Raw genomic sequence first — 26,021 nt, 5'->3', positions numbered from 1 at the left:
AGCCAACTGAGCTATCCAGCCGCTTCAGAATAGGGTGGATGCTTTTTCCATGGACACCATGAGGATTCTCTGTGTCCCTTATCTAACCGCTCTGAGGTGGACGGAATTAATGAGTTACAAATGCCATTAAATAACATGAATCTCTCCATTTAGATGGAGTTTATGTTTAACGGCCCTTCCTCTGTGTGACAAAGGAAGAAAGAGGAACAGATCAATATTTGCTGTTTGACTGAACCTTTTCACATTTGTCCTTGTTCTTCTGCTCCCATCAATAGCTGGAAAACTGCAGGTCCTCAGAGGCAGCATGTAACAGTGAGTCAGTGTGTGAGTCAGAGGACCGGAATCAAACTTCTGGAAGATCCAAGGCCACATCTCCTGTTGATTGTTAGGCAACAGGAAAAACAATAATTCCAATCTGATGAGAACAGGGAAGTTTTTATCATGCTGCTGGTTATCATGGCGTCAAATGCCATAAAATAATCCCTTTCTTCTAATTTTTTAGTCAATCATTTAAATCATTGTTTGAAAACTAAAGTAAATGGAGCCAGATCAGTTTATTAATTAGCCACTTATTGCATCTCTTTTCACTCTTGTTAAAATAGACAAAAAAAATAAAATATAAAGTAAAATATCCACTTTGTTAAATTAATTTTTAACAAAATTGTGCTTGACATGAAAATGGTCTTTTGGCTGATGGGATTATTAAATGTTAAGCTTTTCAACTGTATTAACAAGTGTGTTAAAACAACTGATATCCATGTTGATCCCTCCATGTTTCCCCGCTTTTCTACCTTCCTCCGAGGCCCAAAGCGCTTTACAGTCACAAACCCGTTCCCTGTTCACATGCACATTCACGCGCTGGTGGCGGCTCAGCTGCCGAACACTAGCGCCAACCTTCCACCAGGTGGGGAGTGGGTGAGGTGGGAATCGAACATGCAATCTTCCAATCAGACGGCTTCTGCCCTTCCGCTGCACGTCTAAATGTTTTTAGAAGTGCGTTTAAATTGGCCAATAAGAACAAAAATTATTTCGGAAAGCATTTTCAACATATCTGTGTCAAACTAACATTGTTTAAGAAAAAGAACAGTCATGTATGGTGGAAGTAGTGTGATTATGTGGGATTGCTTGCCCTGATTGATTAAAGACGTAAATGAAATTTATGCTGATACCAGAAAATCCTGACAGAGAATGTCCTCCATACGTCAAAGATCCCAAACTCTAAGAGCAATTGGCTTTGATTATTGTGCAGAGGTGGAGTGCATGATTGCAGGTTCCCCTCCCGCCTGCGTTGAATTGTCCTTGGGTAAGACACAGAACCCCTCATTTCTCCTGGTGGTTGAGGTTGGTGCCAGCTGAGCCACCATCAGTGTGCGAATGAGACTGTGACCGTAAAGTGCTTTGGGGCCTTCAAGGAAGATTTTCACGGTTTTAGTTTCCTTGCTTTTGTGTTCTAGTTGTCTTTTGTTTCTGTCATGTTTTGAGTTCAGTTTCCTGTTTTATTTTGAAAGGTTTCCTGTGTTGCTGTTGTTTCGAGTTTTACTTTTGTCCCCATCTGCCCTCATTGTTTCCACCTGTGTCTGGTCAGTCCTGCATGTATTTAAGTCCTGTCTTCCCTTCCTCCTGTGCTGATCCATAGTCTCATGTTAGTTTGTTCTCGAGTTCCTGTGTCGTTGTAATCTAAGTCTTGAGTTTGCTTGCATGCTGCAGTGGAGGTTTGTTTACTTTTGGACTTTCAGTTATTAAAGACCCTTTTGCCTGGAACCTCCTGCCTCCTCCTCCTCCTCTCTGTGCCTGGGTGCTTCCCTCATTGCCCCTCGTAACAAAGATAGAAATGGGCCACATAACTAGACGCCGTTATCCAAAGTCACCAGCAGGGGAATTCTACGAGTTCTGGTCAAAAGTCTAGACGTAAATCTCAGATTCTGTTTTCTAACCAGAACAGCCACAAAAAAAACCAAAAACATCCCAAAACACGAACTTCTCAACAAACTGCTGCAGCTACTGTCACTGATCCCCAAACCGTGTATTATTGGGCTGCTTCTGAAGCCTGCATCTTTGGAGGATGTTTTAGTTTAGAAACACAGTTGCATAATAAAAGTGGTTTCAGGGTTGTAGTGGTTAGCGCTTTTGCCTCACATTTTGGACCTTTCTGCGTGGAGTTTGCATGTTCTTATTGTGCATGCGAGGGTTTTTTATCCAGGCACTTCAGCTCACTGTAAGAGTCCAAAAACATGCTTAATAAGTTGATTGATGATTCAAAATTGTCCCTAGGTGTGCATTTGAGAGTGTGTGGCCCTGTGACGGAGTGCCGACTATGTGTGTACCCCACCTTCACCCAACAGTAGCTGGGATAGGCTCCAGCAACCCCATGATCCTGAAAGGGACTAAGTGGGTTCTAAAGATGGATGGATGTTTTTGGATTTGAATCCGTGTTGGGCGTTGTTCAGTATTTGCATTATTTTCTATTTAACTCCTAAAAAAGAAACCACGTTTGCCTCAATTCTTCTCAGTTGATGCATTAACATCACTTTTTAAAATATTTATGAAAGATTTGAAAATGTGTTATCTGGTTATATTTAAAGCACTCATAAAAATGAGTGTTTGTGTCTCTTATGGGTGGAATAGCATGGAGCATCTCAGTCCTGGTGTCCATTTTCGGATCCAACTCTGAATTATTTTCTCTTTGTTCATGAAAAATAAAACTGACTCGCACAAGAATAACAGTTTCTTACATTTTATTACTGTTGCACCATTTATACAAGTACATATAATTTTGAATGCATCAAATTTCCATATCATCTTTTCTGTTTATTTGAACAAACGTGTTGTGTGGAAATAGCAGTGGTGAGACATGGAATGAAAATATCAACTGTAGTTTCCATGGATACAAACCGAGAAATTATTATTTACTCTTTTTTTTCTTTTCTTTTTTTTTTTACTTTTTTTTTCTCACTTGACCAAAAAGACAGGACGACAGGTTCACCCAACCACAGACATGCAATTTACCGAGTCAAGAGAGGAAGAAAAACTGAACGGAGAGACACACGGCGCTCCTCCAGTGATGCTCTGTTGGTTTCTGCTACGGTTTGACGAGTGCTGGGAGGAAGACGCCGTGAGTCGGATGGATGGATGGATGGATGGATGGATGGATGGATGGATGGATGGATGGATGGCTGGCATGACCACACGTATCTCTGCCTTGATACAAAGGTGGTAAAAGAGGAAAGTTGGTCTGGAATGGGGGTGGATTTTCCCTCAGGATTTTCCCTCAGGGTGAATCCGATTAGGGGAAAAGAATCATGGAACCATAATTTACACGACTTGCTGCAGATGTTGACCTTTACATCTAACTTTTTTCTACACACGATTCTGCCAACTCTAATTTATGTATTTTTAGACTCCAAAATGCAAAGCAAACACTTTCTCTTCGCCTGTACTTCTATGTAATTTCTGCAGTGGGGGGGGGGCTAAAGCAGGGGTGTCAAACGGGAGGCCTCGAAGGCCGGCTTCCTGCTGGTTTTCCAGAAATCATGACTTATCCGCTGCTGAAAACCTTGATCAGGTGTGTTTAGCTAAGACGGAGGTTTGTCAAACATGTCAAACCGACCTTCAAGGCCTGAAGTTTTTATAAACCCTGCCCTAAACTCTTTAGGCTGGGAAACTAAAGGGCTTTTGATGTGAACCGCACAGCACCAACACACGCTTCAATAGACACCGAGCTACAACGTTCTCGTTTCTGAAGTCCGTCTGCTCATCATTGGGTTCGGAAATAAGACTTTTCTACCAAAGTCTTGGATGTCTACAACCATGGTTTGGTCCCAAAACAGATGCTTTTGTGTTCTGCAGGGCGGGAAACACAAACCACAGAGTGAAGATGATCAGGAGGTATCTGAGTGCTGGTTCTGTTCACTATCTCATAGTTGGGATTGAGGATGAGAGATCTGCTTTCTAAGATCTTTCCAGCTGAAGTGTTTTGCAGATTCCATCTGTATTACAAACGTTTAAAAAAACCACTAGAATATATCTAAGGGTTCCAGTACAAAACGTAGAAGTCTATCTGAAAAAATCCCTACGACTGGAGGACATCTAAGAGTGTTTTGCTTTGCCAAGAAAGGCGGTTTTAATCCTGAAAGATCTAAGAAAAGCCTGAACTTCCTCCACTGAAATAAACACATATTTTCTCTGTTTCTAATGTTTCCAAAAGGAGGCAAAGAGGTGTTTGGACAGCAACAAAAGGGGGAATCACTGCACTGCATCAGAAAACAACACTCTCTAGAAGAGGATAAGGATTGGATGAAGCAAGGCTGAAGAGTGGACTGATGGAAGTCCAGCTGGTACTTAGACCCCTCCCCTGTCCTCAACCGTGGACATCCGAGGAGCGGGGAGGGTGAATGTGGGCCGGGAATGGGAACCTGGGCCGAGGTTCGGTGAGGATGGCGGAGGTGGGATGGCAACAAAGACTCGTATCAAAGTTCAAATACTACAGCAGAAAAAATAGAATAAAACATAACAATAATAATAGCAATAATCTTCTGCAGTGGCTCCAGTCCTCAACAAATCATCACCTTCATCATTTCAATTATTATTATTATTGTTATTATCATAATATTGGCGGGCTAGTAAATTCACCTTCTTGGTTTTTTTTCTTCTTCATGGTTGCTGAGTTAGATAATTTATTTCTTCATTTCCGAAAAGAAGCTGTCCATTAATCTTGAACTGCTACGGTTTGATCCTTGCTTGGTGCCTCTGTGGCGTTCGCTTCCTTGGCCGGGGGTTCGGCAGCTGGTGTAGAGCTAGGCGCAGCGGCGGCATCCTTTGCTGGGGCGAGAGCCTCCGTGGGTTTGGGCTCAGCAGCTGGGGGCACAGCTTTGGCTGCTGGTGCTGCGGGGGCCTCAGTCTTTTTGGCGTTGGCCTCACCTTTGTTCTCTGTCACCGGGGCGGGCGCCGCAGCCTTAGGCTCAGGCTCCTTGGCTGCGGGGGCTGACTCTTTGGCTGGGGCCGCAGCGGCTGGTTTCTCCTCGGCTTTGGCGGGCTCTGCTGACTTGGGGGACTCGGTTTTCGGCTCAGCGTTGGTGGCAGGTTTTTCAGACTCCTTTGCTGCGGGTGTTGCATTCTTTTCCCCATCTGCCGTGGCATCGGCGGCGGGTGGATCCTTGGCTGCCGTGTCGTTCACTGCCTCATTGGCGTCGGTGGCTGCTGAAGCCTCGTCTTTCTTGTCTTTCGGTACTTCGCTCTCCTCGGCAGAGGCGCCCTCTGCTTTGGCGTCCTTGTCTTTGGTCTTCTCATCGTTGACACTGTATCCCTTCTTCTTTTTGCTGAGCTTTCCTCCCATTTTGGATCTCTGGAAAAGAAGATAACAGTTTAGGAGTCTCATCAAATTTAGCTACAAAACGCTGTGTTGAGAAAACTTGACTTCCAACAATGACTCCTAAGTATTTGAGTATAGACATAAAGTATCCTTGGTAGGCCTGCATAGTAAATCGCAAATTTATCGTCATCACAACATCAGCCTGTGCGATACAAGTATCGCAAAAGTCCATATAGGCCGTAACAAATGGGTACCTTAAATGTTAACACACATGCTAAAACAATCTCATGGCAGCTTGAAGTATTTAACGAATCAAATGGAGGCGTTTATGCATTTGCTCATGCGGATGGAGCCCTTACATTGACAACAAATCAAATGGAGCCCTTTTATGTTAGATGTCTGCCCCCTCTGTAGACATGGGTCATTTGGAGTTCAATTTAAGTCATTCTGACTTTTATTTCAGCAAAACTGGTGAAAAAAATAATGTATTGGTTGTTTTTTGGATTGCAAGTCATATCGTCATTGCCATATTGATCACAAATAGTGCACGTCGCAAGTATTGCTTATATTGCGCAGCCCTAATCCAAAGGTGAAAATAAATATTTTCACAGGAAATCTTGAGTCGCTTGATAGAAGTGATCAACCCAGAAATGCTTTGAGTACTGGACTGAAATCCACCTCTAACATCTACAGATCATACAGCAACAAAAAATCAGAAAAAAACACAAATCTCGACAGTCTTTACATGTATTACTGAAGGAAAGTCAAGTTTATTCTTAAAGGGCCTTTATCACGCAAAGTCAACTTTTTGAACTTAGAGCTGTATCATAGTGTTAAATCTTGACCAAAGCCTTATTTTGATCCATTTAAACATTTCTGAGCATTCCTTTAAACCCTGCTCTCTGAGCACCAGACCCTCCCAACCCACAGAAATTAGCTTTTTTTTCACATCGTGACGTCGATCAGTGAGAACAGCCCCTTCCAAGAAGAGTCAAAACCAACAGCAGGCTTACAAACACACCCACTTTCTCCACGGAGCTAGCATTGATTAGCAAAATGCTTTCATTGCACAATATGCACATTCATCTTTGCAAAACTTTGGATGTTGTTCGTTTTCATGTGCGAAACACAGACCCGTAGCCGAGGCCGACTTTAGGGTGATGTCATGAAATGGCATCACCCTAAAGAGAGAGAGATCGAGTCGTTTTACCTCCTGGTAGGAAAATAAACTGCAAAAATAAAACATATTTTATTTAAACAATCTTTCTCTTGTGTGCCAAAGGTAATATATCATCATATATATGGATATAGTTTACTCTGAAAGGCTTAAGAAAAGCATGACATAGACTTTATACACAAGCTTTCAATTTAGCAAACAATAACATAAAGATTTTGCCAGAAACAACCAAAAGTCTTGACACACGCACAGCCCAACAGGATTTTTTGGTGTTCCTCAACAATGTCCAGTACTTTTTCTCCTTGTCTGGACTTTACTAGAATATCGAACTTGGTGCAGATACTTGTCTTTCTGCCCAAAGTCCCCTTCTGGCTCCTACCAACAATTTCTTCAATCTGTCTTTTACACTGTGTATTTGACAGCCAGAAAGCCCTATCAGTGAAATATTGATTTAAGTAATCTCTCATAAAACACATAAAACATGAAAAAACACATTTATTCATGTGCAGATACATGGAACACATCCAGTATTGAAACTCTTGAAGAATATAAACTTTTGTTTTATGCTGCTCATCTCCTGTAAATCTAACATCTCACTGGTGAGCATGTTAGAAAAGATCCCTGCAGGAATTCCTCTAAGTCCATAAGAAGTAAAACCACACGTGTTCAACTGAAAGTGGATTAATAGACTGTTTTTGACTTCCAAATAGAAGATAGAAGGTAATAAATCTTTTTGCTGATAAAAGCTCAATTCCAGGGGGATCTGGTTGATCTGCATTCAACAACTCTGCTTGATGTATTTTCAAAAAGACGTGAACTTGTACAGTATTTTGGGGTAATAAGTAACACTGGAAATGGCTGGTTGGCTCAGTTGGCTGCATGTAAGACTGACACATGGGAAACCAGGGTTCCTTTCCCAGGGGGAGGCATAAAAATCTCTGCCAAACCGCCTGTGTGAATCAGTGAAAGCTGATTCGCTGTGGCGACCCATGAAGGAATATGCTGAAAGGTGGACAATAAGTAATACTGAAAATATCCCAATGCAGAAGTTCTTAATCGTTTGCTGAACGATGGTGTTTGATGGCACCTGTCAAGATCTGGCCCCTCCCACCTGTAGATCAAGTCATCATTTCATTCACCTGTTGCCCTGATTGCTTTAAAACTTCCCTCTAGCATCTAGCGATGTCTAAAAAAAACTTTTAAGCACCTTTCATATTTACTGCTTCGTGGCTCCTTATGAATTCACTAGAATTAGGCCCCAGAAGCCAAACGTATTAGACTGGCACATGGGAATCTTGGGTTCGATCCCCAGCAATCCTCATCCAGTGCGGGTCCTTGAACAAGACTGTTTGCGCTATTGCCTAACTGTGAAGCAACAAGGGGCCTACATTGGGATCCCCCATAGAAAACATAAAAACAAAGGACAGATCGAGGTTTGACGTCACCCATAGAAATGGCCTTACCTCCAGCTCTCGCGAAATGAGGCAAAATCCCTCACCATTGCTTCCTGATAGAGGCGCCTCCATGTTGAAACCAGTCAACGGGGATCGGTCCGAGTCCTTCTAAGTCATCGTATCTATGAAAATGGCAACAGAAGTTGCCATATATAGGATGACTCAAAGCGAATAGGACGAATCACTGTTGACAGGTTTCAACATGGCGGCCCCCGAATCAGGAGGCAATGGTTCTTCTTATTTGAGAACACGAGAAGGGAGGGGTTGAGCTGTCCATTGTTTTTCCAGGCAATGAGATCCCCCTGTGCCGGTCCCCATACCAGATAAGACACAGGTTGTAAAAAAAAATCTCTGCCAACTCACTTGTGTTAGTCAGTAAAAGTTGATTCGCTGTGGCGACCCCTGATGGGATAAGCCGAAAGGTGAACAACAACATAGATTTCAAATAAGCAGCAAATACTTAAAAAGAGATTTAACCCTACAAAGCAAACAGATCTGCAAGGTCGCAGCCAACCCTGAAGGCCGTCTGCAAGCCCACTCCCAGGTCCACGTTCCCCAAACATGAGTGGAACCCACAGATTACTGGCATAGCCTCTAAGCTGGAGACCTTTGAGCAGAGAGATCACCATCTGTCCTCCTCGCAGGAACACGGCACACTCTGACTGTGATGGTGATGTACACGCAACAAATCGGCAAAGTCTCACAGTCTTTAGTTTTTACTGAACAACCTGCAACACTATTCCCTAACCAGTTTTCAATGGTTTTGTGCAACTGATACAGTTTTTAGGGTTAAGAAAAAGATATATGTTGTTACATAAATGTTGTCTATCAGTCAGCAAATTTGTATTAATAGGTCATAAGCTGTGTATCACATACTGCAATACTGTTACATTTGTGAGACACGTGCCTGTATCTCAGCTTGTAGACGGGAAACTGATTTTGGGTTGAGCTCTAAAGTTGACTTTATCATCATAAATGTCAAAGGGTGTGAGGACTTGGATCTCCGATTTGGAATTTTTGATTATACTTTCTTTGTTCTTGTCATGTTCTGTTTTCAGGTTTCCCACTCAGTCACACCGGGTCTAGGTCGCCAATCATCTATAGCTGTCTTTGTTAGTAATAATGATCCTAATTGAATCGCTTAATTCACAAGGGGCTCAAGTCAACAATTGTTCAAAATAGAGATATTATATGTTCTATGGTCTTCAAGGGAAAAGCTATCTGATTATGTACAAAAAAGTCTGTTGTAATGTATTGACTATACTTGACATTTAAAATGCATTAAGTGTAAAATTCCTGGACTTGCGTCTCTCTTGCATGGGTTTAGCTTTATCCCATAGATGGCAGCACTAGTTATTCAATATGGCAGCGCCCCTGTTTAATTCAAGAAGGGTCAAGTCCAGAGACTTTAGTTTGCCAGTCCTCTGAAATTATAAAAGTGAGGTGCTTCATATTATAGCATTTGTAAGCTATGAACTGGTGCTAAATCTGGGTAAAGTATTAAGCATTTGGTGTAGCCTCCCTTTAAGCCATGCAATTAAAATCATTTCCTGGAAAAACAAACCTCTTGGACTTCGGCCCCTTTTGAACTAACCGATTCAATTACAGTATAATGAATGGTTTCCCGTTCTAAAGCGTCAGACCCTCTGCTTTGTTACTCTTTAGTTGCTCCTTTGGTCTTGTCATGTCTAAGTTTGTTAATGTTAAGGTTTCTGCCACTAAGCCAAGCCAACCAAGCCTGCCTGGTCTTCTGCACTTCGAGGTTCTACCCCACCATTTCCTGACAAAGCGTACTTTCAGACCGAGGGAGTCCTTAAGACTTGAACTGCAAAATTTGTCAAAAAACTAATTTTTGACTTTCTTTTACATCTGCCGATTGGTTCATTGGTTGTCTGCCTGTAATTGTTCACGCTAGAGATGGAGTCACCTCGCCGCCACTGAGTGACTTCCTCCACTATCAATGCGGCACTCCCGTGAGAGTCCGGCGCTCGGTGTCTGCCTCATCTTTATACCAACCACAAAGAAGCTCTCTCTACTGCCTCGCACCATTTGACTCCCGGCTTGCGCTGCCAGGACAATGACTCACAATCGTATGTGCAGACAAAGGGGGATTGAACAAAAAGGCAGGCTTCTCGCCGCGAGCCGTGAGGTTTTAGTTGTTTGAAGAGCTGAGGCAGGGCCCAGACAACCTGGAGAAAATACTCCCCGCTGCACAAAAGCAACTGGCAGGCGGGTACATGGAATGGCAAGGAAGGAAGATAACGTAAGCTCACAGCAGGAAGCAATTCATTTACGTCCAGAAAAATGGGAGGAGCTTCATTAGACTGTATGGCAAGTTGTAGATACCCGTTTAGAAGACATAGTTTTCAAGATTTAAAGATGTAAAGATTCTGATTTTCTTTTGCTGAACTAAAAATATTTGTTCTTAAGCCATAGGTCTTTAGGGATCCACTTGGTGACAAATACGACACTGAGTGGGATTCCTATGATTTGTAGTTCCACCTACAAGGGAGACATTTTTGAATAGAAGTGCCTTTTAGCACAACTCAGATTTGTGGAACGTCCTTCTCTTTTGTTTATTACTATGCTACAACCCTACTGATTTAGAGCAACACACAGAAATTAGATCATACCTTTGTTACTTCAGGATTATTCTGCTGTAATAACTAATCATCTGGTGGTTCTTGGATTTGGCCTCAAATTGACCCATAATTCTGATGAGACTACAGGGTTTCATTCTTTAGGGTTAATACTTCTATAGTTACTTAAGGAAGCGGTCCCTAACCTTCAGGCCATGGACCGGTACCAGTCCATGAAACAGTTGGTATCGGGCTGCAAAAAAAAAAAAAAAAAAAAAAAACTCAATTTTTTCCGTTTTATTTATAACTTTATTTTGAAGGAAGTTTTATTTATCTATTTACTGAATTCTCCCTCAAAACATCTAATTCATTCTTGACCCATGTCAAGTCATGGAAAGTTTTGTTTTAAAGTAAAGGAGCCGTGAGGAAACAGAAGGAGAGCCTTTGACTTCAAAATAAAGGTATTCTCTATTTTAAAGATAAAAATCAAATCAAATTTAAAGCAGCTGCAGATATTTTATAGAAGATGAAGATAAACTTCATCCTCAAAATTGAAGGGAAACTGGAAACTATAGGAAAAAATCAGATGCACACTTCAGCCTCGTACGGACCGATTCATTAAAATATCGTCTGACAATAAACCGGTCCGTCACCTGAGAACCACTGACTTAAAGTACGCTGTCCTGCTTGTGTTTCAGCTCCTGTTCTCCTACCAACGCATGACAATCAGTCATCAGACAATCAGAAGATTCAGTGGCTGAGGTGGTCTTTTTGCACAGCGGACTATGCGTCTCTGCATTTCAGTGTATTCATCATTGCAACAGTTCTGTCTTTGGTCTTATCTTTTGATGTTTCTTTGTTTTTTGCATTTTTTTGTGTCTTTCCTGTCCCTTCTGATTTGGAATACTGGAGGTTGAAAGATAGAAATTTACTACAAATACCTTCTTTGACCCTTTTGGATGGAGGGTCACAGCTTGAAAATGCAGGACTAGCAGGATCATACCTTCATGAGCCTATTAAACCCACCAGGGTGCCTTTGAGCAAGGCCCCATCCTGTGTCAAAACTCAGAGAAATGTGCGAGACACTGTGATGGGGCACAGGTGAAATCCTCCTGGGCAGGTTGGAGGACAGTGAAGATGAAGATGAGGAAGAACGCTGGTCTAGAATGATCACTTTGTGTAAATGTGAAGCTAAAAATGAGCAGAAGTCTCTGGATGGACAGATGGCTCGGTTCTCTTCCGATTTTTCCTCCAACTCTCACCGTTTCTGGCGAGTCATCTGTCACGGGCCCCCGTGCCAACTGCTGCTCCGCTTCAACCTTCGAGTTGCCACACACCCCCACCACCACCTAGGAACAGATTCCACCCCATCTCTGCCTCACTTCATCTGCACTCATAGAAAGGACTTAAGGACTTCCAGTTCCTCGTGAAATGGTTTCCTCTATCCAGCAGATGGGGGGGGAGGTGTCTCCAGGAAGTCCGGGATCTCTGCAAATCCTCGGTCACTGAGCTGCTGTCAACCTGGCGAGCCCGGCAGGTTCTGCGTTCCCGCCGTTCAAGCTGACACCTTAAAGGTTAGGGCTGTCACCGCCCGCCCCCCCCCCGGTCCCACTCACACTCGCTGTGTTTCCACGCCGGCTGGGAAATCGAGGTGACAGGAGAAAACAGGAGGAGAAAAGCACAAAGCTTTTTTTCCCCTTTCATATATATATATATATTTATATATATTTGAAATCCTGTCAAAAGGATCTATTTTTGCTTCTGCATTTGCATGATTAGAACAGGAAGCCAGAAGCTCATTAGCACGAGCATCTCAAATCGGAATCTTTTCTGCTGTTTTCCTTCACAGCAGGATCCTGTTTTTCACCTGGAACATCTGCGGAAACTCTCCTTCCCTCCCACCCATCACCCCTTTTTTCTCTCTGCAAACTAAAACGTCAAATATTTTGCCCTGAACCGTATGAAAGCACATGGACACGCGCCGTCCAGCTGGCAGTTCTAATACGAGCTCCGTTTCGCCAAACTGCAGTAGGCCGGTGGGGGGGTGAGAGGATGGGCGGGACAACTGGAGCAGAAAATCTGGCCCTGCCAAACAAACACAAATAAGAAAACACTCTCTCTGCTCAGCACTGACATGGGAGAAAACATGGAGGTGAAGGATCCTGGGGGAGAAAATCCCCACGGAAGAATAGATTTAGTACATCTCCTGGTTCTGATGGAGGCTTCTTCTAGGACAGGTTCTGGCAGGAGTTCAATTTAAATTTGCCTCTGAGTTGCGGGCGGGAGTGCTGGCGCAAAAATATGATCTTTTTCCAGAAATCAGAAATGAAATTGTACGTTTAATTTTCTGTTATATAATGTTATATTATGGATGGGTTAAGACTCACTGCACTTGTCTCAGACAGAAATGAACATTTTCACACTTTTCTCTCTTTTAAACTGTCAAACTTCAAATCTCTATAGAAAAACATGTCCAGTATTATAGAACGAAAAGAAAGCTCTGCCAGCGATTAAAGGTTTATGTACAATTGCAAACTGCCCAAATTCTGTGCACGAGAAGAGATTGATTGACAATCAGGATGCAGAACACAATGCACTGTAAAAGAAAAATGTTTTTTCTTTTCTTTTTCATAAAGGATGCCAAATTGTACCAAAAAAACTCACGGAAAAGGTGAACCGTGATCCAGTGAGGGAAGGCTGTACACAGCTCTTTTGTGGAATTACAAACATGTTTCTTGTCTGACATTAAGTTTAAATAAATAGAAGATTTTAACAGTTTTAAGTTAAATAATGCATATAACCCCAGAAAAGATGCACATATATTCTTTATATTGTGTTCCCAGCACATTTTCATAAAGGTGAAGTAAAATAGGTTTGCCTTTTTCAAAAAATTTTATAGTTTTCCCAAAAACCAAAGAACAACACCTTATCCAAGCAGGGCCTTCATCAAATTCTGCACAAAAAAAGTATAAAGACTTTATAAAATCGCGAAAAAAGTTATTTACTTTTCTTCCTTTGTAAACTTTTTTTGATTTCCTTGACAGGAACATGTAGATGAAACCCCAAAAATACAGGTTCAAAGTTCAAATAAAACACAAAGTTCACCACAATGGCTTGACCGCTTTTGTTATTTTAGACCACTTGATGTCAAAGCAAATGAAGCTTCAAGAAGCTTTTCCCTTTAGTGAATCACTTTGACATTAAATTGATTTAAATGCTTCGTGAGGCTTCATCATTCTTGGTAAAGGCAAGATAACAGAAACTTTATCCAAACTGGAGCAGTTTTCAAAGGATACATTTTAAAAAACAACCAAGAACCTGCACTTAAAACAATTAAAAGAACTAACAATTTCAGGACAGAATCAATAAAGATCTGACTAGTAACAGCAAAAATCATGGACTTATATTGACTAGAATATGAATAAGACAGCAAAATCAGCAGAAAGGAACTAACGGGATAAAAGGCAAAGAAGAGGAAACAAAGTCCACTGGATTTTACCAGAACAGAAAACCCTTTTATTGTGAAAGTTGAGTGCTGAGTTACAGACAAAAGATGGTTTGCTTTCCACTCAATAGACTTTAGCGCCCTTGATTCTTTAAAAAAAATATTTAAAGTCAAGTATGCTTTCTACTTTTCCAGCTGTAAACTCCAAAATAAATAAATAAAAATAAAGCAGACAAACCGAAAGCAAAAACGATGCAAAGCTAGATCCCGATTCTCTGAGGCCCGCAGAGCTGTTTTTTGCACCTTCTTTGCATGATGTTTGCATGCTTTTCATATTGCTGTGTGGGTTTTTTCCCATGTTTTGGATTTGACTCCATGTTCATAACATGGAAATTGTCCTTTCATTGAGCCTTTTCTGAAAAAGGCTATTGAGGACTCTGACGTTTTTCAAAAGAAATGATTATAACAGATACCGCTTCCAATGCTAACAAGTGTTTCATCAGCCGTGCCGAGAAATTACCATAAACAGAATTTCATCTTATAGTGGTGAAGATCAGTTTATGAAAGGGCACGAGGCTAAATGCTAAAACACTGTTTTGTATAAATGTTTTCCCCATAGAATAAGAATTTGTGAGACGTTTAAATGCATGAACCCTAATTTCTCTAAACTTTAACAATGGACCATCAAGCCGTCCAGTATGTACAGATCCTGCATTTTGCACATCTTAATTATACGACGAATTTTCAGGAAAATACAGAACTTGAAGTCAATGGTGGGCTGACAGTCCAGCCTTAGGGAGGAGGGTACAGTTACATGTTTGCTAGACTTAACAAAACCTAGTCAATCTCCTTCAGGAATCTCAGTGTTGCTGGAGCCTATCCTATTGTTGAGCAAAGTCGGAGTACATCCTGGACTCTGTTGCATCGCTAACCCCATTCACATGAACACCTTGGTATTAACCCCTGTGCTATCTTAGATGACCCCACCCTTACACTGACGTGTTCTCCCTACCATGAAAAAGGTGGATAAAGGTGGAAAGATTTCATGTAATCCATGGACACCAGTGAAGATCACAAATCATTGAAGAAAAAAGGTTCAGGGCACTGTCTAGTGGGTCTAGATGACCTAACTCCCAATGTTAAAGTGCTTAAGATAGCACAAGGGTTACGGTAACAGGGGGGAAATCAACATTACAATAGAAGTGTCAGGTAAAGGTTTTATGGTTTGGGCTGTTTTCCCTCCCCAGGCTTTAACATCAAGCAGCTACATTTCGTAACCGGAACAGCATTTTGCTTTCGAGCCCTTCCTGGGTAACTGACTGCCTGTCAGCCTGCCCCCAAAGCAGAGAAAATCCCAAAGACGAGTGTGTTAGAAAAATTTCCACAAACATGCACACATGTGCATTGGTGTTTAAAGGATCAATTTTTAAATTGGCAGAGCTTGAAAAAACGCCTGCGCTGGAAATGGATATTGATCGGAGCGACGACAAAGAGACGCTGTGCCCTCAACTGCTGCTAACCAGTCAGAAGATGCCGGCAGCTTGGCTGAAAGCCAGCGGGGCTCTTTTCTGCTTTCGTCGAGACATTTAACGGCCAACAGAAAATCTTTTCCAATGCTTTGTTTGCTGGAGGAAACTGAAGGCAGACCAAACAAACGGAAACTGATTTTGAGCGTCTCTCTGGACCCGGTGACATTTTCATGTATTCTCCCCCCTCAGACAGGCACATGACCACCAAGTCTGCAAAGCTCTGAGGAAACTTCACAATTCAGACCTTATATGCAAACCAATTTACCAATATGTAAAGCATTGATTGGTTTTGATGCTTTTACTGGTGTGGACCAGCCACAAGTGTGACGTTAACAGCTTCAGTCTGCTAGAAGAAGATGCTTTTAAATAATATAACCTTTGTCACTGGACATCATCTGGTATTTAACCAAATTTCCCTGGGCTGGAATTAATGTAACAGTCACTGAACTGTTAATTTGATAATTCAGTAGCTATTATAAAATTCTGTCAATGGAGTTTGAATGGACATTTTAAGAACCAACTGTTTTTTTATTAGAGAACCTTTTTACAGGAGGACATGTGTTGGTCATGTTAACATCAGACATCAATCCTTTAACACCAGTGTTTACATTATTTATGGAGAAAGGTAGCTTTGGACATGCAACACTTGACATTGGTTGATCGCATTAACGGTCAAAGATGTAGCGCATGCGCAAAGAGCCTGTGTTCTTTGCGCACATTGCAAAACTGAGTCTAATTGTGTCACTGAGTTCTGAGACGGAGATGTTCATTCACAGTTTTATATCCTCCCGTCTCGATTATTGCAACTCCATCTTCACATGTTTAAGTAAAAAATCTCTAGAACGGCTCCAGGTTGTCCAGAACGCTGCTGCCAGGCTTTTAACCAAGTCATCCAAGTTCTCACACATCACCCCGTTGTTAAGGCAGCTGCACTGGCTCCCCATCCACTACAGAGTGGATTTTAAAATCCTGGTCTTAACATACAGAACTCTTAATGACCAAGCACCATTCTACATAAAAGACCTGGTGCAGCCATACACTCCCAGCAGGTCACTGAGGTCATGTGACCAGGGTCTGCTGGCTGTTAAGAGAACCCGGTTAAAAACTAAAGGAGACAGAGCCTTTGCCGCAGTGGCCCCATCCCTCTGGAACTCTCTTCCTCTCAGCCTCAGATCTGTGGACTCAGTGTTTTCTTTTAAAAAGCAGCTAAAAACATATCTTTTTAAAATAGCTTTTTCTTAATTTCTTTTTAACATGTGTTTTTACTGTGTTTTACTGTTGTTTTATCGTGTTGTACTGTGAAGCACTTTGTGATTTTTATCTGGAAAGGTGCTATACAAATAAAGTTTATTATTATTATTGTTATTTAGGTGTTGCAGGTGTTAAAGGGCTGAAATACTTTTCCATGTAGCAGTACAGTACACTTTGTACTAACGTCTGGATTTTTTTGTGAGCAATACTGCTTTTGCTTGTTGACTGTATTCTTTGTCGTTGTTCTTGCACAAATTATAAATAAAGTTGTATTGTCCATTATTGGAACTGGTCGGAACAGGACGTTGTGCTAGAAAAATACCGCAACCGCGTCTCATCTGACACTCCTCATAAGGAGGTGCAGGGATGTTGTTGTTGGTGCAACACGGGGAGCTGGCATTCTTTACAAACACCTGTTATCTGATCTATATCAACCTTCCTTTGTCCAAACCACAACCATGCAGCAGAATCTGCTACTTTTTTAGGAACAAGGGCTGCGGTTTGGGTTGACTGGTCATTTTGTTTGAACCAATTCAGGTTAAAAACGTGTCTGCTTCCTTCTTCCTTCCATGTAAACCTTCTGCACGTTTTACATTTTCATGTAAAATAGTACTGTAAAGCATAACTGTGACGTAAATGATGGATATTTTCAATCATCAATCCTTCAATCCAGCTTCAATTCGACAGGTATTTGTGTTCATTCCTAAAATGTATGTGTGTAGATCAGCTTTAATAAGAATAAAAGAAGGATAAAAGAATGAACTTTACATGAATTTCTGTTGGCTGATTTAACAAAGAATATTTGAAATAGCGGTAAAGGAAAACAGCCATTGCCTGTAGTTTCTTCCATGCAATGTGCTGCTCTATTGTTCCTGTTTAGTTGACTCAGCACGCAGTGAGATGCTTTGTTCTGCCTCTGCAGGTATCATTACAGTCCTGCATGAGGCGGCATGCGATGGTGCTGGTCTGAGGGCGGCTGCTAAGGCGTGGCTGTCTGTTTCTGGCTGCTGCTTGTAGCTGTGGCTGAATGCTGGAGACCATGTGACACGCCGGGGGCTTCTCTGTCTCCAGCCTTATCCGAGTCTCTTCTGTCTGGGAATAAAGAAAAAAGAGGAAAAAAAACAGAGCGAGCGGCCGGAGCGCCGAGCACGTCTGACAAATTCAATCAGTCACATTAAGTGCAGGGTGGAGGGGATCTGCTGTCTCTGCAAGAGGCCTCAGCGGACACCTCTGACGCGAGTGTTCGATACTTTTAGTCTGCCAGCAGCTTAATTAAGACCAAGATTTGTTTTTGCCATCTAGGTTTAACTGCTCGAAAGCCACGTTTAAAAAAAAAAAAGACTTATTCTCAATTCCACCTGCTTTTTGTGAGCGTATATTCAGCTTTGACAACCCAACTGCAGAAGCTCTTTCTTCTCTCCAACTTTCATCTTTTCATTGACATTTTCCTCACAAACGCACCCATCTGTGTGGATCCTATACTATCCATAAGCTGCTGCAGCTTCAGCCGCACCTACTCCATCACTTAAGTGAGCCTGAAAGGCTGACCCGGATGTGTCAGAAAACAACGGAGTCTTTCAGCCTTTTTTTTTGTTTTTTTTCCAGCAGAAACAGGGCCGCAGGCTTCGCTGCTTTTTTCAATAACTCAGGCAGAAATGACAAAATACTCCAGTCTGCTGCGCAAAGAGAGGAAATGTCTGTGACTGTTGGACTGCAGGAAGAAAAAACCCACAAAATAAATGCAACCCAACATGCAGCCGACTTCTGAATTCTGAACATCAGCGAGCATCCTTACTAACCATTTTTAAAAAACCTCTTCAAAACCAATTTTATGGCCAACTAGTAAACCCAGCAAGAGGCTCTGCTCTGGTGCACTGTTTTATTTTGCTTTTAAACTGTGTTACGTTTTTGCTATTTAAGCCTCTTATCCTCTCAATTGTTTTGGTGTTTGAGCTTTTAAAGTACGCTGTCTCCCTTGACTGAGGTCAGGTTAAGGCATCATTGACATAAACTGATCAGTTTCAGAGATGGCGTCAATATTTCCTGATCAAGAATAACTCCAATAGTTTCTGACAAAAGTCCAAAACTACGGTAGCTCTAATGGTCAGAAACAGCTGGAAGTGGGCCAACTGGGTCTGGAAATGGAGCCCCTTTTTAGAAATAATGTTTTATTTTCACTTAAGTCTTGAATTCTAATGTCAGAAGATGATGGTTTCTGTGAAATGCCTCAAAAGGGAGCTTCACTCATCAAATTTGAAAATGTTTTGTCTTTAACCCTTGTGCAATCCTAAGCACTTTAACTTTGGGAGTTGGGTCATCTAGACCCACTAGTCAGTGCTCTGAACCTTTTTTCTTCAATGATTTGTGATCTTCACTGGTGTCCATGGATTACATGAAATCTTTCCACCTTTATCCACCTTTGTCATGGTAGGGAGAACACGTCAATGTAAGGGTGGGGTCATCTAAGATAGCACAAAGCTGAAACTCGGATCAATGGTTAAGAAATCTTTTTTATCTGTTTTTACATAACAGGTGATTTAAGCCTAACAAAGGTGAAACTTTTGTTGATAAAAGTATTTAATGAGAAGCTATAAAAAATCTTTTTGTAACTAAAAAAAAGTGATCTAAATGAATTTACAAGACAATGAATGAGATATATAGATAGATTGGCTTTATTATTTATTTATTTATTTATTAATTTATTATTGAATTTGCTTTTTTTTTTTTTTTAACCCAGGCGTACTTGTGTGCATTGTTTTATACCAGTTTAATGATCCTTTGTTCTGTAATACAAACTATAAATTTTAAACGAATAAATCCAAAAACTCTTTAGGAGTCTTTAAAGAAAAAGCCTTTGTAGCTGAAAGTTTAAGATGTCTGGAACTCATGTACCCCTGATTTAGATCAGAGCAGTTTTCAACATCAAACTGTCTTTTCTTCAGAAAAGAAAAAATATAATTTCATTTTGTCGCTTCTATCTAGACTATAATAGCATGAGAGCGACAAAATGCTAACTTTTTTAGGAGGGAAGACCTAAAGAGTTTAGTTTTAGAATAAAAAATCCTTTTTGATGAAAAAACACCAAAACCGTGATTTAAGTTTTGAGAAAACTTGGCTTTTTGTTGCCTCTGGTCTGGCAGCTATGTTAGTACGGTTCTAACCACAGACATGTGTTCATTATGTTGCTAATCTCTGATGCCAAATTTACGATTCTGAAGAGAGAAGATAAAACCTAAAGTGGCTTCTTGAGTGTGTATTTTAAAGCAAAGACAACAAAGTTAACAATAAAAGAAAGAAATATTCTAATAACACATTAATAAAATAAAAACCAAAGTGCTCTCTTTTAAAAACTGCTTCTAGTGGTCATTTGAGGATTTGCCACATTAGGAACTACCTGGTTTGCCTTGAATTCTGGACTGAAAAAACATAGTTAGGATTTAACCTTTCTTTGTTGCCTCACTTAAATTTTAAACATGTTGAAAAAAATCAACACAAGGAAATTTGTCTCACAATATGATCACTGGTGTCTCAAACCCGTCTTAAACTTGTCTCAGCCTCATCTCAAAGGTGTCTTAAACTCACATTAAACCTGCCCTACACTCGTCTAAATTTCGTCTCAGACTGGCTTCCTGTAGGTTTACAAACATCAGAAAATGCTACCGAGGTGCAGGACTCACAACTTTGTTGCGTTAATGAAGGAGATGAGCAAACTTTAATTAGCACATCAAGACAACACCAACAAAAATAACCCTTTAGACTGTCGTGTGCAAATGCATTTTTTTCACCGGTGGTTACACACAAGTTTTATCAAATCTGAGTTGCAATTTTGCTAACATAGGGCTGCACGGTAGAGCAGTGCCTAGCGCCCTACCCTCACAGCAATAAGGCCGCACCTGGCGGGGACCCACGCATGGCATGTTCTCCCTGTGTATGTGTGGGTTTTCCCCAGGGACTCTGGTTTCATAGGTGAATTGACAACTCTAAATTGTCCTTATGTGTGAAAGTGTGTGTGTGTGCAAGGGTGTGTGATTGTATCCCTGTGACAGACTGGCGACCTGCCCAGGATGTACCCCAACTTTGACCTACAGTGGCCGAGTTAAGCTCGGGCAGCCCCGTGACCCTGCAAGGGTTAAGAAAATGCTAATCCAAAAATCCACACTCATGGACTGAATTTGAAAGAAGCTGTCTAGCATTTATTAACACTATAGCAAGTAACACAAAAAAATGTAACGTTTAAAACTTCACAGGCAGTTGTGTCTCTAAATGGTGGTGATCGGTTGATCAGTGACCCATGAGTTCCGTCTGAAAGTTTCCTGTTCAGATTTCTGCACAAATGATTTACAAATTATCAAAGCTGCTGGAGGAATCTTTACAATGTCCTCCAAAAAACCTCCAGTTTTCTGCAACATACATGAATATGACCCATACCTGAACTCTTGTCTGCTAAACACATTCCAGATGGTTGGAGTGGAGAAAAAGAAGCTAGGAGCACGCACCAAATCTTCTTGGAAGAAATCAAATATATGTGCAAAGCTTTGGTTTCAGAGTCAAGAGTTCAGCTCTGAGTTTCTCTCCCACGGGAGATGTTGAAGGAGGGAACACGGGTGAAGGTATGTGTGGAAGCTAGAACTGGAATCTTAACTGAATTCAGAAAGAGATTTATGAACGCTTGGTCTATGGAGGCTCTCCTCCTCAAGATCTGGACGTTTATGAAGACACCTCAACATGTAATCAGCAGATGTTTTCTTGAAACATGTCTGAAAAACCTCCTTCCTGCTCCAGACGGATCCTCGGGTTAGAACCAAGAACAGTCAAAAAGGCTTCTGACCCCAACGGTATCAAGAAAAGAATGAAAAGAACTTTTGAAGTAAATACCTTTAAGAGGCAAAGTTCATGAGCAAACAAGTCCAAGTTTCAAGAGTTTTTGATGTCTTGACACACATGAGAGGTGAGAACATCACACTTACCAACATGCCTGAAGGCCTTTACAGTTCATGTGGCTGAAACCGGACAACAGCCAGTTTTGTAGCATTGCTATAACTACTTAGGGAATGAGATAGACAATTTTAAATGAACAACTTGGGAAATCTCTACATAAAATCCTTAAATTAGATTTTTCTTTTGATGCCATATTCTTGTACTTGTGAAGCTCAAAACTGCTTTATCAGATTTTTCACTAGAGATTGGGTAAATAAATGTATTGGTCAAGGTTCGTTTAAATCTACTCAGAAGGAAACGAGTTATAATGATTTAGTGTTTACTAAGAAAAGGTGTTCTTTGAATGGAAATCTCATAAATGAAGTCAAAGTGATTCATTGCTGCATCTGTCTGTAATGACCCTCTGGTCACACATATGCAGAACATTTCCAATAACATCTTTCAACTCTTTTGGACGAATGGACATCACCTCCAGATCTGCTCCATTCCTACACAACTGCTGCTGAAACCAGCTAGGGCAGTGATTAGAAACACAGCTGCTTTGTGCTGATATGCAATACTTTACAGTAGTGAAGTACTTACGCAATCACCGGGAATCAGCTGATTTATGTTGATAACGTAAATGGTCAAAAAGCTTCACAGACACATTTGGGTGTTGCCGGTGACATCTCCGGTGTTAAAGGGTAAATAGAATCACTAAAGCTTAGGGTTTATTCAGACTAGAAAAATCCTCTGTTCCAGATCGAGTCCCAAACGTTTTGTTTGGTCTGTATTCAGACCGGCAGCAAGCGGACCATTCTGTTCGGGACCATAGCTTGTAAACAATACAACGTGACTAAAGATATCTTCAGTCATTGGCCAGGAACAAGACAAAGACGAATGCGCTGCGCTTTACAATTCTTATCGGGACAGTTAACTTATTCAAACTTTATATGTAAATTACCAGTTTTGCACGTCAGGAACTCAATATTTCACTTGTTACTTCGGCACAGCAGAGGCTGTAAGGCGGTTACTGGCAAGGTGACGTGCTGTGTGTGCTTTAACTCAGAGGTTACTAGCAACTGCAGTGATGAGGAGACGTCGGGTATGAAAGTATGCTGATGAGTGTTTATGACATATACTGTAGATTGTTCGGGAAAACAGGGAGAAGCAATTTGTTGTTTTGATGAGCCTACCTTCATCCAACCACAATTCTATGAGTTGCTGTGTCTCATCGTTGTGGTATTATGGAGTTATTTCGAGAGAAACACCTCCACAGATGGGTCGTGGTCCTGGACCAGGAACCGCTTGGCTGAAAATGTGTTCCGGATAATCAAGGGACACAAACTGTGGTTCACTTTCATTTTTCTGTTTTAATCCTCTCTGCTGTATTTCCTATAATCCTCTACGTCCCTCTAAAATAGTGTGGTCCTAGTCTTATTGATGCATTCACATGCAGTTTGGCCACAGCAACACGTCTCTGTCCGAGGGCTTTCTGGACAAATCTCCCCCACCGTTCTGTGCTTCTGTGCACAGGCATTAGGGTTGGGGGAATGGGAAGAATCAAAAAATGTCTGCTTATGTGGAACATTACTTCTTTAACTAACCCAAAAATGTACACTAATATCAAGAAGTTTCAGGTTAAAATGAGATAAAACAACATTCTATGCTAAGTGTCTGCTAATTTAAGTTTAAAATCTGTGTTTAACTGCAGCCCTAACAGTAATTTAGCTGTGAAATCGGTAGAAATCTACTTATGTTTATGTTGTTAGAAGATTTCTTTCTTTAAATAATGTTATGTACAACAGAAACCAGGAAATAAACTCCAGCCGGTTAGCCGACGTGACTGTCTTTGTGTTTCAATCATTAACGCCGTGTTTAGCGTCTCTAGCGTCTTGCATTGAGGCGCCACTTTCCTCAGTGGAGCTTTTTATTTTCATCTTCATGCCTGCGCTCGCTCTGTTGCCGCCTCATTCATCTCCTTGTGGTTTTGGACATCCTGCTGCAGCAGCATCTTTTCTCTTTAATGAAGCCGATTCCTTTCTGCGTTCACCTGCCCGCTTCCTGCTGAAGTCTGCATTTGGCTCTGCGGCATGAAAAGATCTCCAGTTTGGTCCCAGTTTCACAGAGAGGCAGTCTGACGTTTGAATAAAGATGAGTGGAGAAGCTTTCCATTGATAACAGACACAAAGATCCTGTTTCAAAAGGAGACGGATGAACTGCATCACCTACATGTACATATTTGGACTTTTTCACAAAAGATATTTGGTTTGTGTTTTTTTTAAAGTGGTCCTTTAAAATTCAAACTTATTAGCTACAACTTTCCAGCATAAATTTAGCTTATTTTAATAGAAACTCCTTTAACAGGCACCACTAAATCACTGCGTAATATTCAGTTTCAGCTTGACCTGCGGTGTGCTTCAGCCACAAACTGTAAAATATATATATTTTTAAATGTCCACCTCTAGCTCCTTTTAGCTGCACGTCCACTCTGTTGATGGAGTCAGATTTAATTTGATGCAATAAAGAGCCGCTCTTTGGCAGTCATCCATTTCCTGATAGGGCTGACAGAGAAGCGGCTGCTGCCAAAGCCCTAACACAATAAACACGGAACACACACAGAAAAATGACACAAAATGGTTTCCAAGGAGTGAGAAACTCTTCTGATCCGTGCATGAAAGAGGATCTGCAAAAACTCTGAAAGGAACACTGTAACTTTCAAATAATAAACTTTATTCTGTAAAGTTTTCAAAAAATGAAGCAGTGAAGTGCATTCAAACTCTACAGCCTAATTGTTTATTTGTTTTCTTGAATAGCAGACTTGGAGGTTCTTAATTTTTTACGTACTAAATTTATTATTTTTCAATAAAAAGAATCTTAAAAGGTAAGAAATGGATCATAGATGAGGAAGTGTTTTGTTTTAGTGATGTACAGACATTTTGATTGTTTTCTTTGGTATCTTTTAAACTGGATTTTAATCTGCTGGTTTAATAAAAGTGACACATAAAAGAGCATTTAAAGGTGTCCAAATACAGGCCTCAATGTGCCTGTATGTTTTCCAACCAACCTGCCATTGAAGCTCCTTCTTGGCTAAACACACCTGAACCAGGTAATCAGCAGCAGATAAAGCAGGACCTCTGGAAAACCAGCAGGAGGCCGGCCCTCGAGGGCAAAGTTATAATAGTTTCGGATTTTTTATTAGTTTTAGTTTTTATTTCGTTTTGAATTTTTGTTTTTAAATTTATTTAGTTTTAATTAGTTTTTAGAGGCAGTTACTAGTTTTACTTAGTTTTTATTTTTTGAAATTGCTTCGTTTTAGTTTAGTTTTTATTAGTTTTAGTGTTAGTTTTAGTTTTTTCTTTTTTTTTGTAAATTAGGATATTTGTCAGGTGCATGATGCAAAATCACCAGAATAAGTATTTTATAATAAAAACTCAATCAAAGATACATTTTGAAACAGTTATTCTTCAGAGGACACAAGGACAACCATCCTTAAATTAAAATACAACAGCCGATAACAGCATTACGTTACGTGCTCTCGCTTCTTTTTCGGGGGAGGGCGGGCGACAGGCTAGCTTGTTTAGGTACTGTTGATTTGCGTTTTTGTGTGCGCCTTTTAAGTGTACTTTTAGATTCGTAGGGTTTTTCCCTTTGAGGAGCGTTCCACAAATTTTGTCTCCTGCTTCGACTACAAGGCACTTACTTTAGTTTTCGACGCTGTTATATTCAAAAAAGTCCCAAATAGGACTCTGCCGCTTTCTCCCAACTTTCAATGCAGCCATCACGCTCATGTAAATGTCTATGACCACGCTAGCTGGCAGTATCTGACAGACATCATGTGACGTCACAGACTACGTGATGCCGTAGGGGTTAAATACACAGTAAAACTAGCAGCATGAAGTAAATAGATTTCATTTCAACCCAAAAGACTTATGTATTAACAAAGACGAAAACGAAGGATTTTTTGGGGTTAATATTAGTTAGTATCAGTTCGTTTTATACACACAAAAAACAGTTTTAGTTAGTTTTCGTTTTTTTTAAAACTCTAGTTTTTATTTTTATTTCAGTTAACGAAAAGGTTTTTTCAGTTCTAGTTTTAGTTTTTTCGTTCGTTTTCATTAACTATAATAACCTTGCTCGAGGGCCTGAAGGAGATCACATTACGTTAAATAAACAAAGAGGAAAGACCTCATAATAGTAAAGGCTTTTTATATAAGGGCTGTACAGTCCAGCTTAATAATGACATCCTCTTTATTGAGCCATAAAAAAGTAAAACAGCTAAATCAGCAAATAATGACCAAAAAATGAGATTAGGCAGCATCTAAACTGAAAAACAGTTTTGGTTTGATCTCACAGGAACA

The 26,021-nt window shown here is 40.8% G+C and overlaps 1 protein-coding gene across 1 annotated transcript in view; it reads right to left on the bottom strand.

Annotated features, from left to right (window-relative positions):
- Positions 1-2,718: 2,718 nt before the first annotated feature.
- Positions 2,719-26,021, bottom strand: part of basp1 (brain abundant, membrane attached signal protein 1) — a 47,758-nt gene continuing 24,455 nt past the window's right edge. The window contains exon 2 of the mRNA XM_078934409.1: positions 2,719-5,339. Coding sequence (XP_078790535.1) covers positions 4,706-5,332 — 627 coding nt within the window. The 5' untranslated portion in view covers positions 5,333-5,339 and the 3' untranslated portion in view covers positions 2,719-4,705. The remainder of the gene's footprint in view (positions 5,340-26,021) is intronic.

Source organism: Oryzias latipes, chromosome 17, assembly GCF_053564925.1.
Source record: "Oryzias latipes strain Hd-rR chromosome 17, Olatipes_Hd-rR_3.1".
Classification (NCBI taxonomy): domain Eukaryota; kingdom Metazoa; phylum Chordata; class Actinopteri; order Beloniformes; family Adrianichthyidae; genus Oryzias; species Oryzias latipes.
This window is presented reverse-complemented; position numbering and strand designations above follow the sequence as displayed.